This window comes from Gymnoscopelus microlampas, assembly GCF_963454915.1.
Source record: "Gymnoscopelus microlampas genome assembly, chromosome: 24".
NCBI lineage: Eukaryota > Metazoa > Chordata > Actinopteri > Myctophiformes > Myctophidae > Gymnoscopelus > Gymnoscopelus microlampas.
The window spans coordinates 28,037,533-28,063,694 of NC_139961.1; the positions used below are offsets into that span (position 1 = coordinate 28,037,533).

At 40.0% G+C, this 26,162-nt stretch overlaps 1 protein-coding gene across 1 annotated transcript in view; it reads left to right on the forward strand.

The window, feature by feature from the left end:
- Nucleotides 1-4,845: 4,845 nt before the first annotated feature.
- The window catches only part of cfap221 (cilia and flagella associated protein 221), a gene marked incomplete at both ends in the record, with an annotated part of 50,095 nt that continues 28,778 nt past the window's right edge, over nucleotides 4,846-26,162 (forward strand). The window contains 12 exons of the mRNA XM_084050951.1: nucleotides 4,846-4,972; nucleotides 6,137-6,237; nucleotides 7,385-7,471; nucleotides 8,340-8,435; nucleotides 9,589-9,689; nucleotides 10,116-10,219; nucleotides 13,595-13,754; nucleotides 17,988-18,117; nucleotides 18,696-18,813; nucleotides 19,194-19,305; nucleotides 19,801-19,888; nucleotides 25,384-25,467. Coding sequence (XP_083907077.1) covers nucleotides 4,846-4,972; nucleotides 6,137-6,237; nucleotides 7,385-7,471; nucleotides 8,340-8,435; nucleotides 9,589-9,689; nucleotides 10,116-10,219; nucleotides 13,595-13,754; nucleotides 17,988-18,117; nucleotides 18,696-18,813; nucleotides 19,194-19,305; nucleotides 19,801-19,888; nucleotides 25,384-25,467 — 1,308 coding nt within the window. The remainder of the gene's footprint in view (nucleotides 4,973-6,136; nucleotides 6,238-7,384; nucleotides 7,472-8,339; nucleotides 8,436-9,588; nucleotides 9,690-10,115; nucleotides 10,220-13,594; nucleotides 13,755-17,987; nucleotides 18,118-18,695; nucleotides 18,814-19,193; nucleotides 19,306-19,800; nucleotides 19,889-25,383; nucleotides 25,468-26,162) is intronic.

The window sequence follows — 26,162 nt, forward strand, 5'->3', positions numbered from 1 at the left end:
TTTTGAATGTTTTTTAAAACACAAATCCCTGGCACAAAACATTTTCAGATACTGTACTGTACAAAAGTTTGAGAACTTTTGAATCGGCCTCGGGTCTTAATTTTAAGTGCAGACATCGTAGCATCTGTTTATGCCCCTTGTGGAACAACCTTTATGATATTTAGACACACTCTTTGCTGCTTTTCATGCGTTTGACACCATGGCACTTTGCTGCTTTTCATGCGTTTGACACCATGGCACTTGGTTGATAAGTGCATTAAAGGTAGGGTAAGTGATTTTATTTGGTAAATGAGTGTTAAATAGCTCTATTTTCTCATAGTACTCATTGCTATACAGTAGAGTGTTTGTTCAGTAACATGAATCTCCATGTCTCTCCAGCTCTTTATTAAACAGAAAATATATTTTCAGGTCGCAATAGGCCTACCAATCTTGATTATCCAATCAGGATAGAGAACTCAGTCAGGATACAGATTAAACAAGTGAAACTGCAAGTGATGACACTAAGAAATGAGCAGACAAAATTGGAACTGGGACACTATAATAATTAAGCTGATGAATGGGTGTACTCTCTCCTGATTGGCTGAAAATGTCCACCCACCTGAAAATGTTTATCTGTTTATTAAAGATCTGGAGAGACAGGGAGACCCCTGTTACTGAACAAACACTCTATAGCAATGATTACTATCAGAATATAGTGCTAAAGCACCTTTTAACAAAAAAAGGGCCCTATGTATTTTCATTCTGCATGATTGCTTTTACATTTGGTAATGTAGGCCTATTTTGATGCCAATACTAGGACTTTTACTTGTAACAGAGTATTTCTACATTTACTTAGGTTAAAACATCTGAAGAATAGCCTACTAATTCCACCTCTGCCTGGCAGCTTCTAATATGCATGCACTACCCTTTTCTACCACTAGATGTCAGTAAAGAATTACATCAAACAGGTGATACTGGCCGGAGTGGACACAACTAGTGAACTTCAGTGGATCCTCAACCATTGGTTCTCAAAGTGGGGTCTGGGGACCCCTAGGCCCAGGGGTCCTTGAGGGAGTTCCAGGGGGTCCCCAGCTGAATGATAGATTAGGCACCAAATGGACCCTTATGGGTCTGTAACTCTGAGAGTGTACAAATGGAACCAAATGGACCGTAACGGGTCCATTTGTACACTATCAGAGTTAAATTGACATAGATTTTACAATATAAATTGCGGTCCAAGTGATAGAAATGCCATTAAATGGGGGTCTGTAGCCCTAATGCATGTCAAACTGGGGGTCCTCTAAATTAAAATGGTTGAGAATCACTGCTAGAGCACACACACACACACACACACACACACACACACACACACACACACACACACACACACACACACACACACACACACACACACACACACACACACACACACACACACACACACACACACACATATGATACGATGACCATGCCCATGACCATAGTTTAGGCTGACTCACCAGGTTCTTTGGACGTATTCATAAGCAACAAGTCCCTCATGCATCTTTCTTCCTCTTTCCCAAGAATCGCATGAGGGTGGTGACACCCTGGGGAGGATTTTGCCTGTAATGAACGGAATCAGTGGTGTAGAAAGTAACTAAGTAGTTACTTAGTAGGGAGACTGGGGTCAAACAGGGGGCAAACGTAACACACTCAATAATTCTAGTCAGAAACAAGCTAGAGGGGTGAGACTTCTTGTGCACATGCTCAGTAGGGTCCTCTCTCTGTCAAGGATCATTATATCTGGAAGGATAGAATGATCATTTCATCTCAGCAGAAGTTTTCAACAAAAACAGATTTTGAGGTGTAAACGTACATTTTTAAATGTACAGTATTTTCCTTCTGCTGTCTAAGGTTTAGATGACAGCCAATTGTATCTCTATGTTATTGAAGAATATGGGATTTAAAATAAAAAATAGACATATTTGAAAAAAACAAATTGAAAAATAAAATAATTCGAATACAAATACAAAATAATTGTAATTATATATAAAACATTCTTAAGTAAAAATGTTAAATTATTTAAAAAAATATATTACTTAGTGATGTGCTTTTATTTGAGATATAGTGTGTTAATATGACTTATTTCTACAGTGTTATAATTGCCCCCAACCAGTGTTACAATAGCCCCCAATACTGTTACAATTGCCCCCGTCATGGGGGCAATACCAAGCAATACCAATTGGTATTGCTACCAATTAGTAATTAGGGCACATATGTTTCTAAAACAAAAGATGAATATTTCAAGTATTCTGTGAATTATGAAGGAACATGTAAGAAGTGTTACTTTTGACCCGAGTCTTAGTCTCCCCAACACTTACTCAAGTACAGTACTTAAGTACACCTTTTAGGATTAAAAAAAAAAAACTTCTGCAGTGTTTCTAATTTTCAATACTTTATACTATTCCAATACACTTTCCACTCACAATGGGTCACAATGCATGCATTGTGAGCTTGTAGATCTGCTATTTTCAAAAGATTTTAAAATATTTTATACATTTGAAAACGTGGGAAATGGGACATTCTGCATAATGAGTACTTTCTAATTTTAAGGGTTGGTACTTGTAGTATATCTACATTGCAGTATTGATACTTAGTAAAACATTGAGTACTTTTTCCACCACTGCTTTATACCAATATATTAATATCAAACAACACACTTTTCTCACCTGTGTGTACATCATGAAAACTCCGATAAATCCCACTTTGTGCATTTTTTTGTTTTTGCCAGGCGAGCTCACTTTAGTTTTTTCTTTTTCTTATCAAGGTAAATAAAATCAACAACAAACGAACAAACAAAAAGAAAATGAAAAACTCTCGGCAGGATCTGACCAGATAATAAAAGCAAAGCTTCGATCCTGTAATAAACGTGGCAAATATTGCATGGAATGTGGAAAAGACATAATTGAGTGTCTATCTTGTACAATTCAGCAGCACACACAGACAGTGGAGGTGTTGAATAAAGATAAAGTCATCTTTATTTATTCCAACAAGTAGAAGTTTTCCAGCTTGCGGTCACCGCCGCCCCTCCTGACGCTCGTCCTGCCCCTAGCCATGGTTCACATGACGCCCGTCTGTCATGGTATGACAGTCATGTTTCAGGGCTAGTCCTGCCCCTAGCCCTGATACATGACTGTCATATCATGGCAGTCATGGATGAACTTCAACCTGGTGTTTGTCCTTTCTCCTTTTTTTAGCCCGTACATCTACTTAAACGTTCAAATTTCAAATATAAAGTGCTTACCCCATGGCCACAAATGTTACAATTATGTACGGGCCCTCGGAAGTACCTGTATTTTCCGTATTGTTCAATACAAAGGATTTTAAACCGATTGGTGGCCATTTTCTCCGTATTTTCGCAATGTGTTTTCAACCACGTGACCCTATCGGTTGAGAGGTGTATTGCACTCTGGATACATTATAACTCTATGAGGAAATGGCCACCAATTGGATTCAAATTAAATAAAATTAAAATAATTGTAACATCCGTGGCCATGGGGTAAGCACTTTATTTTTTAGATTTGAACGTTTATGTAGATGCAAGGGCAAAAAAAGTACAAACACTATGTTGGAGTTCATCTATGATGGTCATGACAGATGACCGTTTTGGATCCATGCCTAATATGCTCTCATGTCTGCGCCGCGTTGTGAGCTTGTAGATCTGCTATTTTTGGCATGCGACACCGTCGGGCGACGAAGTATTAATGCAGCTTGAGCCCTGACTAGTGTTGCCATGTCTGCTTATTATCAGCGAATTTGGGCTTGTTGTTTTGTACAGTTGCTGTTTTTTTGGCTTCTTTATCAAGTGTGAAGCGTTGTGAGCTTGTAGATCTGCTATTTTCAAATAGCCAATGTATGTACCATAGGTTTAAAGTGCTCATGTAGCCTAGATAGTCACTTCTTTTGGGCTTCTTTTTATAGACCTGGCTGCTTATTTCTCTCACAAAATCTGGCAACGGTGAGCCTGACGTAGCCGTAGCAACGTTTTGTTTGATGTCGAGGGAGGGTGCGGGAGGGGTGCAGAAAGAGAGAGACAGACAACAACAACCAGCAACAAGTGTGTGAATGTTTGACACTGATACATTTGCATACAAACGACTTAATTCACAAAGTCTTGTTATTATTAGACTCAAAACACTGTTAAATGTATGGTGTTGTTGGATTTAAGAGCATTAACGCCCGAAGAAGCCTCTTAATCAGGGTAATATTAGCCAGCTTGGTAGGCTATTGTAATTTATTTTGTACTTGTTTTATTGTTGGCTGACCATCACATGCATTTTCATATGAACTTTCCTATGAAGTCGTCAACTGTTGATAAGTGAATTCAGATTGCATGCCTTTAGGCTGATTCTACAAATATCTTCTAAATCCTAACAGTTTTCTGAAAAACGTATCTTTCTATATCAGTGGTTTTCAAACCTTTTTTTCAGAATTATTATATGTATTTGGCCAAGGACCCCCCATCTCAAAATATGTTGTTCCAGGGACCCTCAGAAACAAAGATTTGAGTTCAAAATGTTATTAAAAAATCATATATTCAAAGATTTGTAAACAATTTCATGATTTTTCAAAAATAGCAGATACAAGCCCATAGCATAGCACAAAGTGACTATGAGCTTGTTTATCTGCTATTTTTGAATAGCCAAAGTATAAAATGACACGGATGCTTTCCCAGTTTTAATGGGTTAAAACAGATTTCTGTGCTGATTCCATTGAGTTTTGAACCAATGAATCCAATGAGAACAGATTCACAGATTCTCCCTTTTGTCTTCCAGCCCCCTTGTCTTGTCCCTGGTGGTGAGAAGTTGGATCTGATCTGCAGCCAGCATGGAAGTGTCTGTGTCTGGCCCTGCAGAGAGCCTCTATGAGCCACTCAGGAGGACAACGACTCCCCTCAGACAGCTTGTGGAGGAGAGCAGAAGAGCCAGCGTCCACAACCACCTTCTGGAGTCAAGTATGGCATCAGCCCTGAATGCTTAATCTGACAGCAATGCACACATAATGCTTTTCCACTGTTAACTCTAGCCATCCCTATTCTGGGGAGGGCGATTATAGCCGCTCTATAGCGCAGTGATTCTCAAACTTTTTTGTGTCAAGGACCCCTAAATTGATATGTATCTGGCCACAGAAGAGAACCCCCCCAGAAGAAAAAAAAAAAAAAAAAAAGTAGTAGCCCACAGTGTGTCGCAACAGATCGGCTATTTTTTGGTAAAGCGATTTGGTGTAGAGGGGAAAAGATCGGACCAAGTACAGAGCCAAGCCCGGTCAACTAAGTATTAGTTTGCCAAGCAAGAGTTTGAGTGATTAAACAAATTGATTGTGATAATAATAATAATCTTTATTATTATTATTATTATTATTGTTATCCATTGACACTTATTCAGTGCCTTTATTATAGCACTTTTCAAAAGGCTTGATAATCATTTAAAGCAAACATGATGTACTGTTTAGTGTGAACATGCATGGGCGAACATCAGAAACGTGGATGGTCAGAGAAGGAAGAATGAGGCTCTCAGGGCACTGTGTCAGGCATCCACAACTGGTAGCGAGCAAACTGACACCTGTGGGAGGCACAGCTAGAGGATAAGGAGGTGCACCACCCATGTAGACACACTGCGGCGTGACAGCGGAGCTAACAACACTGCAGAGCTAAATACCCTGATGCTAGACAGGAAGGAGTGGAGGGGCAGCGATTCAGGAGTCCTGCTTTGATGTCGGCTAGTAGTAATAATTAGGGGTGGGACGATATCGCGATATATTGCGATACTTCCTCCCGCAATAAATAATCGATATACTGCCGAAAAATATCGATATTAAAAATAATAATAATAATATCGCCACAGATATCGTATCGTGAGATACCCATATCGTCCCACCCCTAGTAATAATAATACATACATTTTACATAGTGCTTTTCTGAGAACTCAAAGTTGCTTTACAAACCGGCAACAAAATTAAAACAACTTTTATTTGGAAAAAATAGTTTAAAGAGTAGCGGCACTAGGGTTCATGTGGTTAATTCACCGCCGTCCTACCTTCCGGTCTCACCTTTTTCTGTTAATTCTACAGATTACTATTGCTTATTTAGTCACTGTTCGATTTTCTGTCTTTCTTCTAGAGATCTATGCCAGGCTGAAGAGCAACGGTCTGATCCAAGCAGAACCCTCGGCGCTCCACTTCAACGGGTTCGAGCTGGGCAAGGATTACCACAAGGTCCTGGTGAGGAGAAGAGAACCTTTTCGATTTAAACGTTTATGTCGGGATTTCTTTGAACCGTTGTCCCTCGTCTCCCTATAATGGAGAGGGCAGGAGGCTCCGTTTTGGACTCCGGCTTTCTTTTAACCTCCGGTGCATACAGTGGAATAAATTGATAGTCAAGCTTTGTAAGGCTGGATGGTGAGCTGTTAAAGGGGGCAGATGGCACATGGCTGAATTTCACAAGCAGGTGGCTGGGTTCAATTCTCTATCAGAACTCCTAGGAGATGGATTTTCATGGAAGTCGGTGGGGATTTCATGCTTTATGAAATCTGTGGTCCGATGAGGAGGTTGTTTTATTCAGCCCATAAATGAAAACGGAAGGCTCTGGTCATGTTGGATACCTATACCAGAATCAGACAGCAGCAGTTTTGGGTTCTTTCCAGTCAGTTGCTTAATGACTTTCAACCCGGGGGACTTAATTTGGGAATGTCAATATAGCCCAAAGTTTCCAGAAATGTATAAAAAAAGTGTAACATTTACAAAAATAGCAACAATTCGCTCTTTGTTGTACAACAAAGTATATGGGGCTCAAGTGGTTAAGAAACACTGCATTAAAGGACATGTCCGGACTAAAATAACGCGTAGCCTTTTTCATCACTTTTTGATATCACTTTTGACCGCAACAAATAGCGTAAGAATGCTTATGGACTCTGCTCTATGCTATGGGGGCTGTTGGGGAAACTGGACGACAGGGACAATAATGCAAAGAGACCCCATGGCCAGGCTTTTGGGATCAACTTTTTTAATATTAAGGCAACCTTATCTATATAGCACCTTTCATACACCAAGACAACACAAAGTTGCCTAAATGAATAAAAAACAATATATTATACTAGAGGTTCGGGCCTAGAGAGTGAGGCTGCTATGCAATACAAATACAATTACAATTTCTGGAATGATTGTGAAAAACCTGCCCTTATCATTATGTATTTGACTTGGGTAATGCGGGAGCTGGATTTGATGTGACTGAACAGACAGGGGATTTCATTCCGAGAACAGCATTCTGGATGCAGGCCTGTTGTGAACTTTGAAATGTGTTTGTTCAATTATGCACAACGCAAACCCATTGAATCTTGCCTCCTTTTTTCTTTTGCCTCCTCTCCCACAGAAACTAATCAACATATCCTCTGAAGTGATTAATATCCATATCATTGCCACACAAACTAAGTACTTCAAAACAACATATACAAAAAAGGTAATTTAAAAAGAAATGTATTCTTTCCTTCCACGTTTTAGTTCACATCTGAGACTTTCTGGCTGTGGTGGAGAGTAACTAAGTACATGTACTCAACTACTGTACTTAAGTACAATTTTGAGGTGTTTTTAGTTTACTTGAGTATTTCCAAATACTTTTACTTTTACTCCACTACATCTCAGAGGCAAATATTGTACTTTTACTTCACTACAATTATTTGACCACTTTAGTTACTAGTTACTTTGTAGATTTAGATTACAAAACATACATGCACAATTTCAGCCCTTGAAATTGGCCGATCTAGAAGCTCACAATGCGTGTTGTGAGCTTGTAGATCGGCTATTTTCAAGAGATAGTAATACATTTTATACATTTGAAAACATGTAAAATGGGACATTCTGCAAAATCATGACTTTTACGTTTGGTAATTTAATATTTTTTGATGCAAATACCTTTGTACGTTTGCTCAAGTACATTTTGGATACAGAACTTGGACTTGTAACAGTTCAGTATTTCTACATTTCTGCGTTATTGACACTTTTACTTAAAAGAGTAGTTCACCCAAAAAATTACTTCTTTTCTATCAATTACACTCGCCATGAAGCCTTGAATTCATGGAGATTTATTTTGTTTTGGTCGCATTCCTAAGCTAATAGTTTGATCGAATTATTGGCTCAGGAATGCGACAAAAACACATCTCCATGAATGCAAGGCTTCATGGGGTGTGTAATTGATTGTACTTTTTTGGGTGAACTACTCCTTTAAGTAAAATAAAATGTACTACTTCTTCCATCACTGCTTTTTGGCTTGAATTGGGCTGGTTGCGTTTACAATGTTTCTACCCTGTTCTCCATCTGTCATCATCAAGTATCGACTCGTTCCTGGCCTCGCCTACACAGTGAAGGTCCAATTCCAGCCTGACGAATGGCGTTACTTCTACGACTGCATTCGGGTTCACTGCAAGGTTTGGCATCCGTCAGAGCTCCATGTGCCACGTTGTTGTGTTGCTGTGCTGTCATTTTTTTGCTGAAAAGCCAGCTGTCATTTGCGCAATGCAGTGTTATTATTAGGCCACCGTTTCCGTTTTGGTGGCATCGTCATTCTAATCTTTAATCCATTAAGACCGGGAAAGCATCCCGGTGTCATTTTAAGATTTCTTTGGGCTATTCAAAATAGCAGATACACAAGCTCATAGCCTATGAGCTTGTATATCTGCTATTTTTGAAAACAGTGACACTGATTCTTTCCCGGTCTAAATGGGTTAACCACACTATTCTTGGCATGTCATACTAGGTGAAACCTTCTTCAGAAATGGCCAATCTCTTGTAGGTTGGCTATTGGCTTGTAGTGAAGAGATTTGTTGTGTAGAGGGACAAAAAGAAGGGGTCAAGGATACAGCCTTGGGTGCCCCCGCAGTCAACAGTTTACAGTTTAGGCATTTAGCAGACGCTCTTAATCTAGAGCGATTTACAGCAAGCAAGGACACAAGATAATACATATAATACATCATGCTTAAAAATAGTAATCTAATAATACAGTAATACATAAGTAAACCAATAATCTAATAATAAAGTAATACATAAGTAAACCAATAATCTAATATTAACTACATACGTAAACCAAGAACCTATCATCAGCCTACAGTGAAACTATACACACTATCGGATGCCCTGGAACAACATATTTTGATGTGGTTATGGCCAAATACATACAATTTGGTGTATGGAGCTTAAGTGGTGAGGACTGGGGCAAGGAGCTTTTGAGGTTTGTGTTTCAACAGAGAGATCCTTCCTGTGTTTACACACTTTAAAGAGACATAAACCATAAACACTTGGTTTTTAACCTTTTTGGCTTGCTTTTGTGGTGCTGCACTCAAGATTATGGAACAACCAAATATTTATTCAACAAAGTTAAATAAATATTTAGAAGGCTGTGGCTGGTCTCTGAGGTATTATCTATGCGTGGAGCATCTTTAAAAGATTATTTTTTTCTGAGAATCAAATGAATCAAAGTACCGGAGGTAACTGATAAAACTTTCAATATTTATTCATCTTTAATTGGAAATCTTACCACTTGCTCTTCGTCTCTCTGCCCCCCCACCCCACACACACACTCAGGGAGAGGAGAATCTGTTAGTTCCAGTTCATGCTTATCCCGTGATCGATGACCTGAACATCCCCTCCCATGTCGACCTGCCCGCCATACCGCTAGGACGGAGGTGAGTGCGTTCAACAGTTCAACAGAGTTTTTATTGTCACACATATACATGCACTGTGAAAACGCCTAGGTTGTGGAATGGTGCTCCGTAACACACAAATAAAATGTAGCATAAATACAGCAAGAATAGCCCTTAAAGTAATGAAGTTTAAGGAAGTTAAAATGATACACCATGGGTGTTGCAGGGGATTCACTTTAGCTTATTTAGTAGTCTTATGGCCTAGGGGGGAAGAAGCTATTACCCATTCTGCTCGTGCCTGTTTGGAGGATCCTGTATCTTTGTGTATACCTGGTTGTGCGTGTGAGTTCCGTGCGCTCGGAGTGAGGATTTCTGGATGGCTGACCCATCCGTAATTCTGAGGCCCCAAACACAACCTAACCCACCCCCCACCTTTGTGTTTGTCCTTACCTAATGTCCCCTATCCAGTGTGGTCCACGTCATTCCTCTGAGCTGCAGCTGTCCAGTGGACTTTGAGTTCCAGGTCCACATCCTCCAGCCTCACAGGGCCTTCTCCGTCCAGCCCCTCGCAGGTAGGATGGTGCATTTATTTATATAACGCCTTTTATCCAAAGTGCTTTACAATTTGCATTACATTCACCCATTCACGCGTCGGCGGCGGAGGGAACCACGCAAGGCGCCAACCTCCTCAATGGGTTCAGCTTGTTGCTCAAGGACACTTTGACACTAACACGGGGGGATGCGGACCTGCTCTATACCTCGAGGCACCTCTGTCAACTTGGGTGCCTTGTTTTCAACGTAATAGTCGTCCAGTGATTGTCAACCTGTATAATTTCAAGGACCCCCAGTTTGTTATGCATTAGGCCAGGGGTCTTCAACAGGGGGTCCTCAGAGTTGCTACAGGGGGGCCGCCAAATCTTTGTGTGATGGGATTTTTTTTACAGTAACCACTTGAACCCTAGCATCCCTATTCTGAGGGGAACATTAGCCGAAAATAGCAGATCTACAAGCTCACAACGTTTCGCTTGTAGATCGGCTATTTTCGGCGAAGAGGTTTGGTGTAGAGGGGAAACGAGAGCAGCCCAAGTACAGAGCCAAAAGTCAAGTTTACTTAGTATTTAGGGTTCAAGTGATTAAATGTCTGAAAGTAAACATTAACATGAATCCAACATATTGATAGAAAGATATGTCAACAAAAACATGAACACTGATGACAGTGCTGTCAAACAAGTTTATGAAATATATGAAAACGTTTATTCTGCAACATAATTTTAGCCAATATGTAGCAAGGGTCATCTCTGTCTCAGCTAAGGGGTCCTTGGCCTGAAAAACTTTGAAGACCCCTGCATGACGCTGCGTTCTCACGGGCAGATACAAAGATACACAGCATATTTGTCGCTCTCTGTCGATTTGTATGTGTGTTGCTCAACACGGTCGTTGACGTCACCAAGCGCTGCATCATCGGCAGTGGTGTAAAGTAACTAAGTACATTTACTCAAGTACTGTACTTAAGTACAATTTTGACATATTTTTACTTTACTTGAGTATTTCCAATTTTCAATACTTTTCCTTCTACACCACTACATTTCAGAGGCAAATATTGTACTTTTACTCCACTACAATTATTTGAAAACTTTAGTTACTTTGTCGATTTTTATTATTATTACAAAACATACATTAACCACTGCAGTCCTATATACATTTCGGCCATTTGAAAATAGCCGATCTACAAGCTCACAGTGCGAGCTTGTAGATCTGCTATTTTCAAAGGATTTTTATACATTTTATACATTTGAAAACGTGTACTTTTACTTTTGATACTTTAAGTACATTTTGATACCAATACGTTTGTACTTTTACTCAAGTACGTTTTTATAATTCCAAACTTTTACTTTTACCAGAGTATTTCTACATTGCAGTATTGGTACTTTTACTTAAGTAAAATATGTGAGAACTTTTTCCACCACTGGTCATCGGAGCTACAGTTGTAGTTTTGTATCTTTGTGTCTGGAAGTTGAACCCAGCTCAACTTCAATTTGTATCTTTTGTAGCGGCTACAAACGTCGGATGTTGCTTCGTATCTTCATGTCGCTGGCTTCCATTGAAATTGAATGGTAGCATCTAGCATGTATCTTTGTATCTGCCTGTGTGAACGCAGCATTAGACCATGGACACCTATTTCATACGATTTGTATCTCTTAATCTACACTGTCAAATCCTCCGTAACTCCTTACGGATCCCACGTTGAGAAACGAATAGCTATAGGCTATCACAGTGTTTCTCAAACTTTTTCATGTCAAGGACCCCTAAATTGACAATTATTAACCCACGGACCCCCATTTGAAAAGATATGCCAGGGACCCCAATAAGAGAAGATTTTTACAGCTCTCTAGTCTCTTGCAGTGATTCTCAACCATTTTAATTTCAATGACCCCCAGTTTAACATGCAGTAGGGCTACGGACCCCCATTTAATGGCATTTATATCTCTGGGACCCCAATTCATATTGTAAAATCAATGCTAATTTAACTCTGAGAGTGTACAAATGGAACCAAATGGACCCGTTAGGGTCCATTTGGTTCCATTTGTACACTCTCAGAGTTACAGACCCATAAGGGTCCATTTGGTTCCTATCCATCATTTAGTTGGGGACCCCCTGGAACCCCCTCAAGTACCCCTGGGGGTCCCCGGACCCCACTTTGAGAACCAATGGGCTATCAGACTCAAAAATCTAACTCGTGAAGAGAAGTCGCCTTTCCCCTTCGATACTGCAATACACATAATTTGACCCATAAGCCTTCAAGAGGAGCCAGGGCTGCGTTTCCTCAAACACGTCGGATCGGCATCTGTTACACGCTCAGTAAATCAACGGTACCGCCGACATGATGGCCTTCAGTTCCACAGATGTCTCCACATTGACACTGAGCAGTCAGTGCTCTCCTCCTCCAAAAAAAAAAAAACCCATCCAGCTATGACGCTTGTCTGGAAAGCATCGCAACACGTCCGGGAAGCCTGCACTTGAGCTGCCACTTCCAGTGTCTATATACAGTGACTATGAAGTCGCAGCATTCTGTGTTTGTTGCTGAAATGCAGCTAAAGTTTGGCTGAAAAGTTTTAACTCCAGTGATGTCACCGACATAACAATCCGCTTTTTTCAATGGAGTGAATGGACGCCCTTCAAAGTGGGGTCCAAGGACCCCTCAGGGTTCCTTGACCTTGACTGTAAGTCTTGAGAGTGCACAAATGGAATCAAATGGATTTGGGTTCCATTTGTGCACTCTCAGAGATATGGGGTCCTTGAAATAAATACAAAGTTTGAGAACAACTGCTCTACTACTCAATTTGAGGGCTTCTCTGAACTATGATCTAGATGTCTGTCTCTTTTCTGTCTCTCTTCTTCTCTCAGTGTCCTTTAGTCTTTCTTATGGTGGCTCCGTCGTCTCTCTTGTGTCCGTGCTCTATCCTTGTACTCTGGCTCCTCCACTTCATGTCTTAACACTAAACTAAACTTTGTTCAAACAAAAATAAATCTTACATACAGCAAGTAATTAGTTGCTTACTGTACCTGTGGCTATCCAACTTTTTAGCACAGTGTGTGTGTGTGTGTGTGTGTGTGTGTGTGTGTGTGTGTGTGTGTGTGTGTGTGTGTGTGTGTGTGTGTGTGTGTGTGTGTGTGTGTGTGTGTGTGTGTGTGTGTGTGTGTGTGTGTGTGTGTGTGTGTGTGTGTGTGTGTGTATGAGAGTGAGAGAGAGAGAGAGAGAGAGACACACACACACACACACACACACACACACACACACACACACACACACACACACACACACACACACACACACACACACACACACACACACACACACACACACACACACACACACACACACACACACGTCTTAATGGGTTAAATAGGTTGAGAGAGTCACTGATATATAAGTATCTGCGTTCCAGGAGTGATCCCAGCCAGAGGTGGAGTGGAGATCACGGTGATCTTCAGTCCGCTGCAGTACGAGACGTGTGAGATCACCATGCAGCTGTTCATCTCCCAGTTCAACACCAAGCCTTACCTCTGTACCATCACTGGCCGCTCCGCCCCGCACCTGGCCATCAGGTAATAATAACTATAATACATTGTATTTATAATGCCCTCAGAGTGCTACAATCAGGGTAAAATATTTGTATCAAACATCACAAAGCTAAAAAAAAACATTAAAATAGAGAAAAACAAGTGTAACAAAAAAATGAATGCTTTATTGAAAAGGCATCAGCATCAGGTAACCTCAAGAGTGGGGCTGAAACTGTCAATTTTCTTTTCTTTTTTGGCGATTATTCTATTGATCACTCTTTCGATCAATTGAATAATTGAGAAGCGCATTTGTTTTATATTTTATATATCAAGGAATCAACAAAAAATGTGATATATTTTTTTCTATTTTTTACTTCGTCATACAACGATATGCCTCCGATAAGCTATTTGTGTGTAACCCAATATAGGGACGACGTATTAAAAGCAACATTGGTAGTTTAACAGTCAGAAATGCATTTAATGTGATGACCTTCAAGCTGCACTATGTAACTTTCCTGCTAACGTTTTTACCAATGAGCTAATAGAGCCTGCCCGCGTCCTCTGGGGGAGAAATAGATTTTTGAAATGTGTTTCAAACCAGAAACAGGATTGTTTCAAAGGTCATATCCAACCTAGACACAGGATCTAAATGCCTCAATAGAAGAGCAGAAAGACCAGATACTGTACAGCCCAAATTGTATATCTTATATTCTTGATTGATTGAATGCTTTATTAACAGTTTGCAAAACAAGTACAGAGGTACAATTATACAATAATGCTACAAGGATAACACGAAAAGCCACGAGGGCTTGCTTCCATTGTGGTCCTATGTATTCAATTCATCAAGATATATAAAGACATACAATACTTTACAAGAAATCATCAATACAGTGGGGGGTTGCAAATCGGTGCTCTTTTATGGTGGTTTTGAAGGAGTGTAGGGACTAGGTAGTCACACTTTATTATGGCTGGTGGTAGGGCGTTGCACATTTCGGTGGCATAATAGTTTAATTAATTCATGCTCATGTTTGTGCCGAATCTGGGAGGAATTCTACTAACATACTCTACCATACAGATTGGACAAAATAAAAATGTTATTCTACAAAACAAATCACACGATCCATCTTTAAGCTGATGGCAGTTTTAGGGGTTTCAACCAAGTTGGAGGTGTTTGCAAGGTACAATTTAAATGCCTGCAGTCCCAAGGGACTCCCCCAACCTACCATGATGACTGATGATGAGTCACCTCCAAATACCCCATGGACATCAAGGAGAATCAAGATGGAGCTGTCGACTCTATCAGCGGCACAGATGAGGTCATTAAGTTGAGAACGGTCCGGAGAACTGTGCTGTGCGAGGAGGACATTGAAGTCTGACTCATTTCATTTTCCTTTGTGACAACAGGGTCCTGCTGTCTGTGCAACCAAAGCTACTGCAAAATCATTCTAAACCAGGCCTGTGTTATTGCGTAGAATGTTTCTTGTGAATTCCCCAGCTGTTACACATAATAGGGGTCCTCATGAAGGCATTAATATAAGTTTAACTAACAATTTTTTTTTCAACCTGCACAACTGACTCTAACTTAACCCTTTAAGACCTGGAACGCATCTGTGTCATTTTTAGATTTCAGCTAAAAAGCCATATTTTACACTTTTGGCTATTCAAAAATAGCAGATATACAAGTTCATAGCGCGGCACCGAGTGCCGCGCTATGAGCTTGTAGATCTGCTATTTTTGAAAAATCGTGAAAAATGTGTGCAAAATCTTTGAATATATATATATATTTGTGAACATTTTTAACTAAAATCTTTGCTTCTGGGACGAAATATTTTGAGATGGGGGTCCGCGGCCAAATACATATAATTTTGGGGGTCCTTGACATGAAAAAGATTGAGAACCACTGATATAGAAACATACGTTTTTCATAATACTGTTGGGATTTAGGAGACACATGGAATCGGCTTCAGGTCTTAATTTAACCACTTAAAAACCCTCTTCATCGAGCAGGCTTGCCCTGGGGTCTGTGGCTCTACTACACCACATCACTTCCCTGAAAATAGCTTTGTGTGACGCTGTACTATGGTCAAGTAGGGCGTGACTTTACGAAAAAACAAAGTTAAAATTTGGAGATAAGAGGTTTCTGCCCGACAGCAACTACAGTACACTGCCAAATCCTGAGTGCTCATTTAATTTGGAGATTGTGAAGATGGAACCCTACTGGCCATTTCTACAGTTATATTACAGTGTAGACAACTCATTCAGACATCAAAATGCCACTGAACAGTAATATAGAACCTTAATGTTTAACTCATTAAGACCGGGAACGCATCTGTGTCATTCTTTGATTTCTTTGGCTATTCAAAAATAGCAGATCTACCAGCTCATAGCGCGGCACCGAGTGCCACGCTATGAGCTTGTAGATCTGCTATTTTTTAAAACATTTTTGCAAATCTTTGAATATGTATTTTTTTTAAGCAAACATTTGTCAAATGTCTTCTAAATCCTAATCCTGTTTCTATAGTCGTTCTCAAACTTTTTCATGTCAAGGCCCCCCCAAAATGATATATATTTGGCCGCGGACCCCCATCTCAAAATATTTTGTTCCAGGGACCCCCAGAAGTAAAGATTTGAGTTACAAATGTTCGCTTAAAAAAGTATATATATTCAAAAAGATTTGCAAAAAAAAATCAAGATTTTTCAAAAATATTTTTGAATCGCCAAAGAAATCTAAAAATGACACAGATACCTTCCCGGTGTTAATGGGTTAAGTCGGTTCCCATGAGAAAGCCCGGTGCTATCCATCACTCAGTGGTGGTATGCTGTCCCGTGGTTGCGGTGTTATCTCGGCCAGGAGTTAATAATTCATGAAAAACAACTCGCCGGCTGCCGCTGTGGACGATGTGGAGATGGATTATGCTTTGTGCCCAGTGTTTTCTATGCATGTGAGCCATGATTCCCCTCACTGTTCTGTTGTTCCCCCCACAACGCCACCAAATGAAAGGATGACTGTGAATGTGTCAGAAGACAAATCTGAGCGAGAGAGAACAGAGAGATGAGGAGATATGAATTACTAGACCAATGCTGTTGTTTTTTATGTGCCAGTCTCCTCCTAGTCAAAAGTAAAAGTACTAAAATGTTTGAAAATAGCAGATCTACAAGCTCACAACACGCGAGCTTGTAGATCTGCTATTTTCAAATAGCCTATGTATAAAATAGGGCTAAAGTGGTTAATGTATGTTTTATAATATAATAATTTATATCTGCAAAGTGAACTAGTAACTAAAGTTTTCAAATAATTGTAGGTGTGTGTGTGTGTGTGTGTGTGTGTGTGTGTGTGTGTGTGTGTGTGTGTGTGGCACACACAGGTGAAGGACGGAGGAAAAGCTGGGTTGCTCGAAACGTTTCCAATTAAATTGCATGTTTTTGTTATTGTCAACTCTACTTTTTTGATCCAGCACCCAGCCTAGTAGGTCGCCTGGGAGATGCATGTCTTTCAGCTTTTTCTCTATCTCTCTCTCTCACACACACACACACACACACACACACACACACACACACACACACACACACACACACACACACACACACACACAGCGCTAATCAAATATGGATGAAGTATACTTCTCCCTTTCATATAAAGTATGAATATGACATAATGCATACAGGAATATATTGACAATTGGCTAAAGCTGTAGTAAATGTGTTACTTATTACAAAAGGTGATGTTTGTTGGGATGAGGTGATGTTTGTTTGGATGAAAAGACTACTGCAGGTGTGTCCTTGGTTCCTGAGTGTGTCCCAGAGCGAATGAAGAATCAACAGGGTTTATTTGTCACTTCTCATACAGGTAGAAGCATTGAAATGCAAGTGTGGTATTGTCCACAATAATGTGCTATTTATTTATGTCCCCTGTATTTTAACTGCACACTTTTCTCTATTGTTGTTGTTTTAAGCCTCCTGTGGACAGGTGTTGAGGATTGGCATGTATGCTAAAACACTAAAGCAATTCATCTGGTTTGTCCAATGTAATTGTGATTTGATTTACGTTTATTTGTCATGGATATCATCCATGTCAAATAAACTTAAATTAAAGAGAACCTAATAAAATACAAGTAAAATAATGAATGAAACCAAATGAATCTCCGACACATATTATGAGTGGACAGAAATCTGATATTTCTATCATACTCACCTTGGTGTCTTTGACAGTGAAGGGTTTCTATTATTCTCACCTTGGTGTGTTTGACAGTGAAGGGTACCATTATGTTTGTGTCACAGTAAGCTGGAGAGCAGACTGGCTCAAGGAGATGTAGCAGCGTCTGAGCGCAGAGGGTCCTCACCCGCCCCCCAAGTGCCTCCCCTAGTCCCAACCAGACGCAGGCCAACCAAGAAGGCAGACAAACTGAAGGTACAGAACTCTATATATATCACTTCCCTTGTTTCACAGAATAATAAAGATATGCAGTCATGTCTTCAGTGTAGGTTATCGTCTGTCGGGCGGAAACCTCACATGTCCAAAACTCTTACTTTTCAGGAGTCACGTTCAAAAGCATGCAAAAGCAGCAGATCTACAAGCTCAAAACGCATCGCTTCGTGCTGCGTTTCGAGCTTGTGGATCTGCTACTTTTGATGCTTTTGTGTGATGCTGTAGTATGATCAAGTAAGGCGGTTATTTACGAAAAAACTCAAAACGTTAGAATATGGAGTTAAGAGGTTTCTGCCCGACAGCAACGTTATGTTGTAGGCTCTGTATATAGGGTGGCATACCCGTTTCCTGTTCATTTTCCCATAGCTTCATTTGATTGGCTCTGCTGCCAATTTGAACGGGAAGACGCACACTGTAAACTAAAGGTACGATTTGTATTTCCCGTTCAAATCTGCTGCCAAGCCAATCAAAATGAAGCTATGGGACAGCTGAATGTTCACCTATTATGACATGCCCCCCGAATAGGGACGCTTGGGTTCATGTGGTTAATGGTTTCCTAGGCTGTGAGAGAGCAGGCTGCTGGGCCGAAGCCTCCTCTGGATGTCTCCACCCCTGCGGGAGTGGCCAAGATGCTGATCAAATCCACCCATAAACTGACCTCCAGAGACTTGAGGGAAGGTCGGTCTCCCCCCCCACACTCAACCACAGACTCATGTTCATTTAACTTCTGCTTATCCTAGTGTGAATCTAATGTAATATTTATTAATAGCTTAAGTAATATCTTACATTATTGTAATAATATTGGCTATTACAGTCTGTCAGATGAAGGGCCCCTAAGACCACAGTTACAAAAAAAATATACGTTTACTTTATTTTTTACAAAGAAGACATACAGTTTGCCGCAAATTGCAAATGCATATCTCTTATGCGCATTATTTCATAGTGTCCTTGCTTTACTTCAGTTTTCATCTCTTTGATTGTTGCTCTAAATGACCATTGCCCTCCATGTACAGGATGTGTGTATTATTGTATGGCTACAGTATGTGTCTTGTCTTCAGCCATATCGTGTGGCATCATGGCCGATGTGCAGACCAGACAGGTGAAGGAGGCTTTGTTTATGAAGCGAGTCCAGCAGGACATCCGGGAGGAGAGAGCCAACCACCTCAGATGGTGGGTTTCACTTCAACAACAACTATAAAGAGTAAAGACCCATTCCATTGTTGTTTTTTTACGCGGTTATGTGACATCGTATTCTAAAGTAAGACAGCCAACATGGTACACCGTGTTGCCTGTCTTTTTCAATAAAATATATAAGTGCCTGAAGGACAGAACATGAGTGCTGGCATCATTCTCACACAGTGACAACAATGCCAAGTGGATTTTAAGCCAGTGGAACGGGTCTTTACTCTTTAACATGCTGTTTTTGTTTCACAGTTTTATTTTTCTTCAAGGCTGTCCAATTTCTGTTTTGGAATTCATCCTTAGTTTTTTGCTATTTTTTTGTCATAATCTGTTGCTTGCAGTTTTGACCCAGAGCAAGGCAATCAGGATCGCTAAATAGACACGAATCCCTTTGTGACGTGCTATTCTCTTTCATCATTTCATCATCATGCACTTTGTTGCCCTTACATTTTAGATTAAAGCCATTTTTCGTTTCTTATTCAGGCACGTTCGTCTGGGCAAAGACCCCGTGTCAGAGGAGACCAAGAGAGTGATATTGGAGGAGAGAGAGATGGCTCTGTATGAATACAGGGTAAGACTTGTTTATTTGTTGCTACGGGCGGTTATTGAATAGGGAAACATTTGGCATTCTATTTCCCAATGTTCATAAAGCATAAAGAATCATACAGCACAGGATAGATAAATAAGAAATAGAAGTTGCGCATCGACAACGGGGTTTCTCAGTGGAGTGCTAGACCCAAAATCCAGTATCCACATCAAAAGTGTGAATAAAAGAAATCCACATTTTTTTTTATTGGCACGCACTAACAAACGAACGCTTACGCGTTTCGGTTATGAGCCTTCATCAGAGCAAGGCTCATAGCCGAAACGTGTAAGCGTGCGTTTATTGGTGTGTGTCAATAAAAAAAGTGGAAATGTGCGTGCTTTGTCCTCCATGGATTTAACATTTTGGATGTGCTACCTTTTGGGGAATTTTTAAATTCCTACTTTTGATGTGAGCACAGGATAGATCTTCTACAGCAGTGGTTCTCAACCTGTAGGTCGATTTTGGGAGGTCCCCAGATGACTTGCTTAATGTGCAACATTGTTTTCTCACTCGACAGTAAACAAACCAGTATACAGTGTAAGTGTATAGCAGGGTAGCTGCACATTTCTAAAGTTACAATTTAATGACCTTGACTCATTTTCTGCCAATCACGCATAAATGTGATCTATTAAATAGCGCACTTGGCCGCCAAGATCGCATATTGAAACAATTGAAAAAAATTGAGGAAAAAAAAAATTTTTTTTTTTTTTTTTCAATTTGACCCAAAGACCAAGGAGATTTTTCGAAGATCTAGACTCCTATCCACTTCCTTGTTAACTAAAAACTTAAAAATTCTGTATCTCGGCTCCTGAGTACTTTTTTAATTTCAATGAAAAATCTCTGGCAGAAAACAGCAAAAAATCTGAAATAATTAGAGCAGGCTAAGTGTTAAAGACCTTTTTAATGCCAAATTGGCCAAATTGTCAAATATTACATTAAAAAAAGAGGCAAACATTGTGAAAACAAACAAGCTTGTAGTTTGGCTATTTTCACAAGATTTATCTGTGGAACCGAGTCAAAAATATAATGCCTCAACTCCTACAATTCCACGTGCTTGTCGGGGTGGGGGTGTCCCCAGTTCAAATATTTTTGGGGTCGCAGCCTTAAAAAGCTTGAGAACCACTGTTCTAACAGTATAGACCTTCTACGGGACTCTCATGAAGATTTAACACAGCACCTCCATGCTGACTGAATGAATGTCATATTATCACAATGAAGAATCGCATTAATGTTTGATTCAGAGACGATCTAAAAGTCATCACCATGATATCTTTTTACATCAGCACATGCACGCATTCAATATCTAGGTCAGTGGTTCTCTGAGTCCTTGAGGCGGTCCTTGAGGGGCCCTCAAGGAGTCCTTGAGGGGGCCTCAAGGACCCCCTGCAGCAAAATGATCGATAGGCCTAGTTAGGAACCAAATGGAACTGTACAGGTCTGTATCTCTGAGAGTGTACAAATGGAACCAAATGGACCCATTTGTACACTCAGAGTGATGGGGGGTCCGTGGCCTAATGCATACCAAACTGGGGGTCTTTGAAATGTGAAAGCTTGAGAACCACTGATCTAGAAAACCTGTTTTTTTTTTCGTGGAGGTTGTACCACAGTTGCACTGGACATAGCAACCAGATAGTCTTCCTGGGGTCCACATAAAAACATACATACAAACAAATACAATTACAAACATAAGTCAGTACCCCACACACAACACATAATATAAACCAACTAATATAAAAAATATGGAAAGAATAATAATAATGACTGACTAATGAGATGCCTGAAATAACAACACAATTTGGAGTGTTACATAAGATTATTTAAAAAAGGTTAATTTACTGTACGTGCTGCAGAGGTTCAGAGGCAGGTTGTTCCACAGAGATAATGACCTATAAATAAAACATCTCATTAAAACATTGCTTCTTGGACGAGGTAACACGAGGTGCCTGCTGCCTGGAACCTCTGGTGTTATGATCATGCACAGCATTACACTATTAGTTATGGAAAACAGAGGTTTAGGTGATGTGAGCACACAGGGCTATGTGTGTCTGTTGCTCTCCCTCTCTCTGCTCATCCTCTGACTGACTTTATTGAGATCCGCCATGGAAATTAGCATCTTAAGCCAGGATAATGTCCCGCGGGTGAAATATTTACATATTCATGTGTGTGTGTGCATGCTTGCACGTGTTTGTGTGCGTGCTTGTGCATTGTGCCTGTGTGTGTGTGTGTGTGTGGGAACAGTTGACAGAAGTCACATGGACACTTAACAGTACTTCCTCCTGCATCTCCTCTCCACTTTTGACTGTTTATAAAACACACACACACACGCGCGCGCGCAGCCAAACATTCAGCTTATCTATCTTTACCGTGCATAAACGGCACATAATGTATATGGTTCTTATGTTGTCTCCAGTTAAACCACTTACTGTAGTAAACCCTGTATATTTCATTGACCGGGGGTCCACCAGCTGTTTAGTACTTGAGGCCCCTTTTTTCCCTTCTTCACAAAACCTCTCTGGCGAAAATAGCCGAAATACAAGCTCACAATGCAATTTCACCAAAATGTTTGCCAGTTGAACACGTTTTAACATGAATATTAAGTGTGCTCACAGCACATTGAGATGATTTATGACCATTGGACACAGACAGTTGTATGATATCGTCTGTCGGGTGGAAACCTCATATGTTCAAAACTGTTACTTTTCAGGATAAAGAAAAAGCAAAAGTAGCAGATCCACAAGCTCGAAAGGCGTCGCTTCGCGCCGCGTTTCAAGCTTGTGGATCTGCTTTTTGTGGCGCTGTAGTATGATCAAGTAGGGCGTTAATTTACAAAAAAATAATTAGAATATGGAGATAAGAGGGCTCTGCCCGACAACAACGATATATGGTCACCAGTGATACAGTGTTACAATCAGAGTAAAAAATCTACGCTCAGGATTTTACAACACATTTCTGTTTGAACAAGATCTCTCGTCGAGGCCATGCAGCAGCCATCCATAATCATAAAATGTTCTTTTTGCCTTTTATATTAGTCTCTGAATACTAAATCCACATTGCCACCACCACCCCCTCCAAAAACTAAAAAGAGATGAACTTTTTCCCTCATTATCACTGTGTCTACATTTTGGATCATATATTCCACCGTATAATACAATATGTAGTACGCTGTCCTCACACATTTCTTATGTACAGTAGGTCTATCTTTTTCCAGTTCTGTTCACATAATATTTGAACAGAACTGGAAAAGATAGACTTGATTATTAACCCATTAAAACCGCGAAAGAATCTGTGTCATTTTAGATTTTAGCTGTAGAGTACAGAAGTCCTGATGTCACTCGTTCATCCCCTGGTTGGTAAAGTAATTTCTCTATGGAGAATAACATTGGGTCATCATAGAATCGTCTCATATAAGAATTGGGGTCCAAAAATAAACAAACTGTCTCTACGATATTGTCAGGAAGGAGGCTCTGTATCGTTTTTTGATACAGTCCGTTTCTGGCGAAAATGTAACTAATTTGGCAGAAGTAACGTTAGCATTTTCTCACCGTCAGTTGATGCTTCATATCCATATGAGTAAACCCGCCGGTGTCATTTGTTTATTTTTGGAACACAGTTCTTATTTGACGCGATATTAAACACGTCTATGGGAATTCAGAACGGGGGGAAAAAAACGCGACCCAGGTAGGATGTGTAAATGAAGTCAGACTTCGGTGCTCTATACTAGACCTGTGCCCATCAGGCACCGGCCTACTTGGGAACGATGCAAGTTAGGAACAATGAAAATAGGGAATGCATGCTCCACTGTTATGCAATACCCGTTATACCCGTTGTCATAGCACCCGTTTTAACCATATGTCTGTGTCCCTTTTATGCCCATAGAGATCCCTGATATCAGTATATGGGCATATATGGCACAAAACATTCTCAGATGGGGGTCCGTGGCCAAATACAAATCATTTTGGGGGTGCTTGGCCCGAAAAAGTTTGAGAACCACTGATTTAGAATCGGCATCAGGTCTTAATGGGTTAAGTCAGTGCCGTGATATTGACTATCTGGATGCTAGATAATTGATGTCAGATAGAGAGAGAGGAAAGGGAGTAAGCTTCAGTGGCAGATGATGTCTGAGACAACAAAATCTATAGTCAAATCAATAACTGGACCAACAACAATGAAACAAATAGAAGATTAATTAGCACTTCAACCAACTAAAAAAACGAAATGACTAAGGTTTGATAGATATGTCATGTCACTTGGCACATAGAAGATAGATAGACATTTATTGATTGATCTCTGTGGAGAAATTCAGGTGCCATATATATATATATATATATATATATATATATATATATATATATATATATATATATATATATATATATATATATATATATATATATATATATATATATATATATATATATATATAATATAAATGTGTACCCAAAATGTTACCAACGTATACAGTATATCGACACAGCACAACAGCAAGATGTATTTTGGCTCATGATACATACATAGAACCAATAAACAACATAGAGTAATAGAACAAAACATCACAGCCATACCCCATTTTCATCACTGTATCCTGCTGATACTATGAGTAAAAAAGCGGTATGTCATGTTCAATGGAAAATGTTCCCACTCCTCTTCTCTCTCCACACAATTTCTTGCTCTGTTCTGGAAATGGAAGAAAAGTCTATTCTTGCCTTTTAACGGCTAAAGTTTAGCCAGTTCCCTGTGATATTTAACCCTAACCGTTTTCATTTTCACAGTGTGGCTTGAGAAACGCCTCAACGGCAATTCTGCAGCAACGCGGCTGGCCACGGCCACGCATTAAGCGTTTTGTAGCTTTGTCACCGCTAGTGAGAACGCAATGTAAACGCATTTAAGTTAGCAGGTCAAGCACTGCACTGTAAACTGTGAAAATACTCTTTGTGGAATAGGTCAGTAAATAGGTCAGTGTTGCAGTAAAGGCATGCAGGTACTTAAAGGACGACTTCGCCGCTTTTCAACCTATCTTCATATAATTGGTCCTCACTAATACTCATGATAAAATGGTAAAAAAAAAATTCTACTTGGTCTGTGTCTCATAGGAGGGCTGTGGACAGTCCAGAAACCTGTCTACCAGTGACATCATCGTTAGGCATGATTTTTTTTCCCAACAAGATTTCACATTTTTTATTTCGATTTTTATTAACACGAGAACAATGGCTTCTTTTATTGCATTGCAACTTTCCAGGAATAGAAAGTTTCTATTAGCTTGGATTCCCCATTGATGATGTCACTGGTAGACGGGACTCTGAACTGTCCACAGCCCTCCTCTGAGACACAGACCGAGTAGAAAAAAACTGTACCATTTTATCATGAGTATTAGTGAGGACCTATTATATGAAGATAGGTTGAAAAGCGGTGAAGTCGTCCTTTAATGTTAGTCGTTAAAGAGTGTTATTCTGAACAAACTGATCTTATAATGGTCTCTATAGGTAAAGAAAGGAGACTTGAGGGATGAAGTACATTTGGACCAGACTAAACTCTCCACAAGAAGGGTGCTCTGTGAAGCTGGACAGGTGAATATGAACTGTTTATTTTACAACATTCTCTTCTCTTCTCTTCTCTTCTCTTCTCTTCTCTTCTCTTCTCTTCTCTTCTCTTCTCTTCTCTTCTCTTCTCTTCTCTTCTCTTCTCTTCTCTTCTCTTCTCTTCTCTTCTCTTCTCCTCTTCTCCTCGGCGTCAAAACAGCAGAGGGCGCAATCGAGACAAGACAAAAAAAAGAAGAAAATACAGGATCTTTGTAAGAGAATTGTTAAAAAAAAGTTTCATTTGCTACTGTATTGAAAAGTGAATAAGAGAAGATGCCAATAAATATAGTGTTACATGAAACGGGTGCAGTCATTATGTAGTGTGTCCTCAAGAATCACCGTAAATGTCTCTATTGAGACCAATCACACCAGTTTCAGAGAGTCCTGAAGTTTGTTCCATTTGTGTGAAGCATAATACATGAAAGCGGTCTTTCCTTGTTCACTGCTCTTACGTGGACTGGTATATCTAATGTGTGCTTGTGAACGTGTTGAATGTCCAGTAACCTGTGGTTCTAAAAGCGAAGATAGGTACAAAGGAAGCTTACCACACAAGGCCTTATAAATAAAATACAATGGTGCTCTCTACGGACTGCGAGAGATGGGCAACCCACTGTATCATATAAAATACAGTGATGGGTGAGATAATCATCGGCAGTAATAATAACGTAGGGCACTGTGGTAGA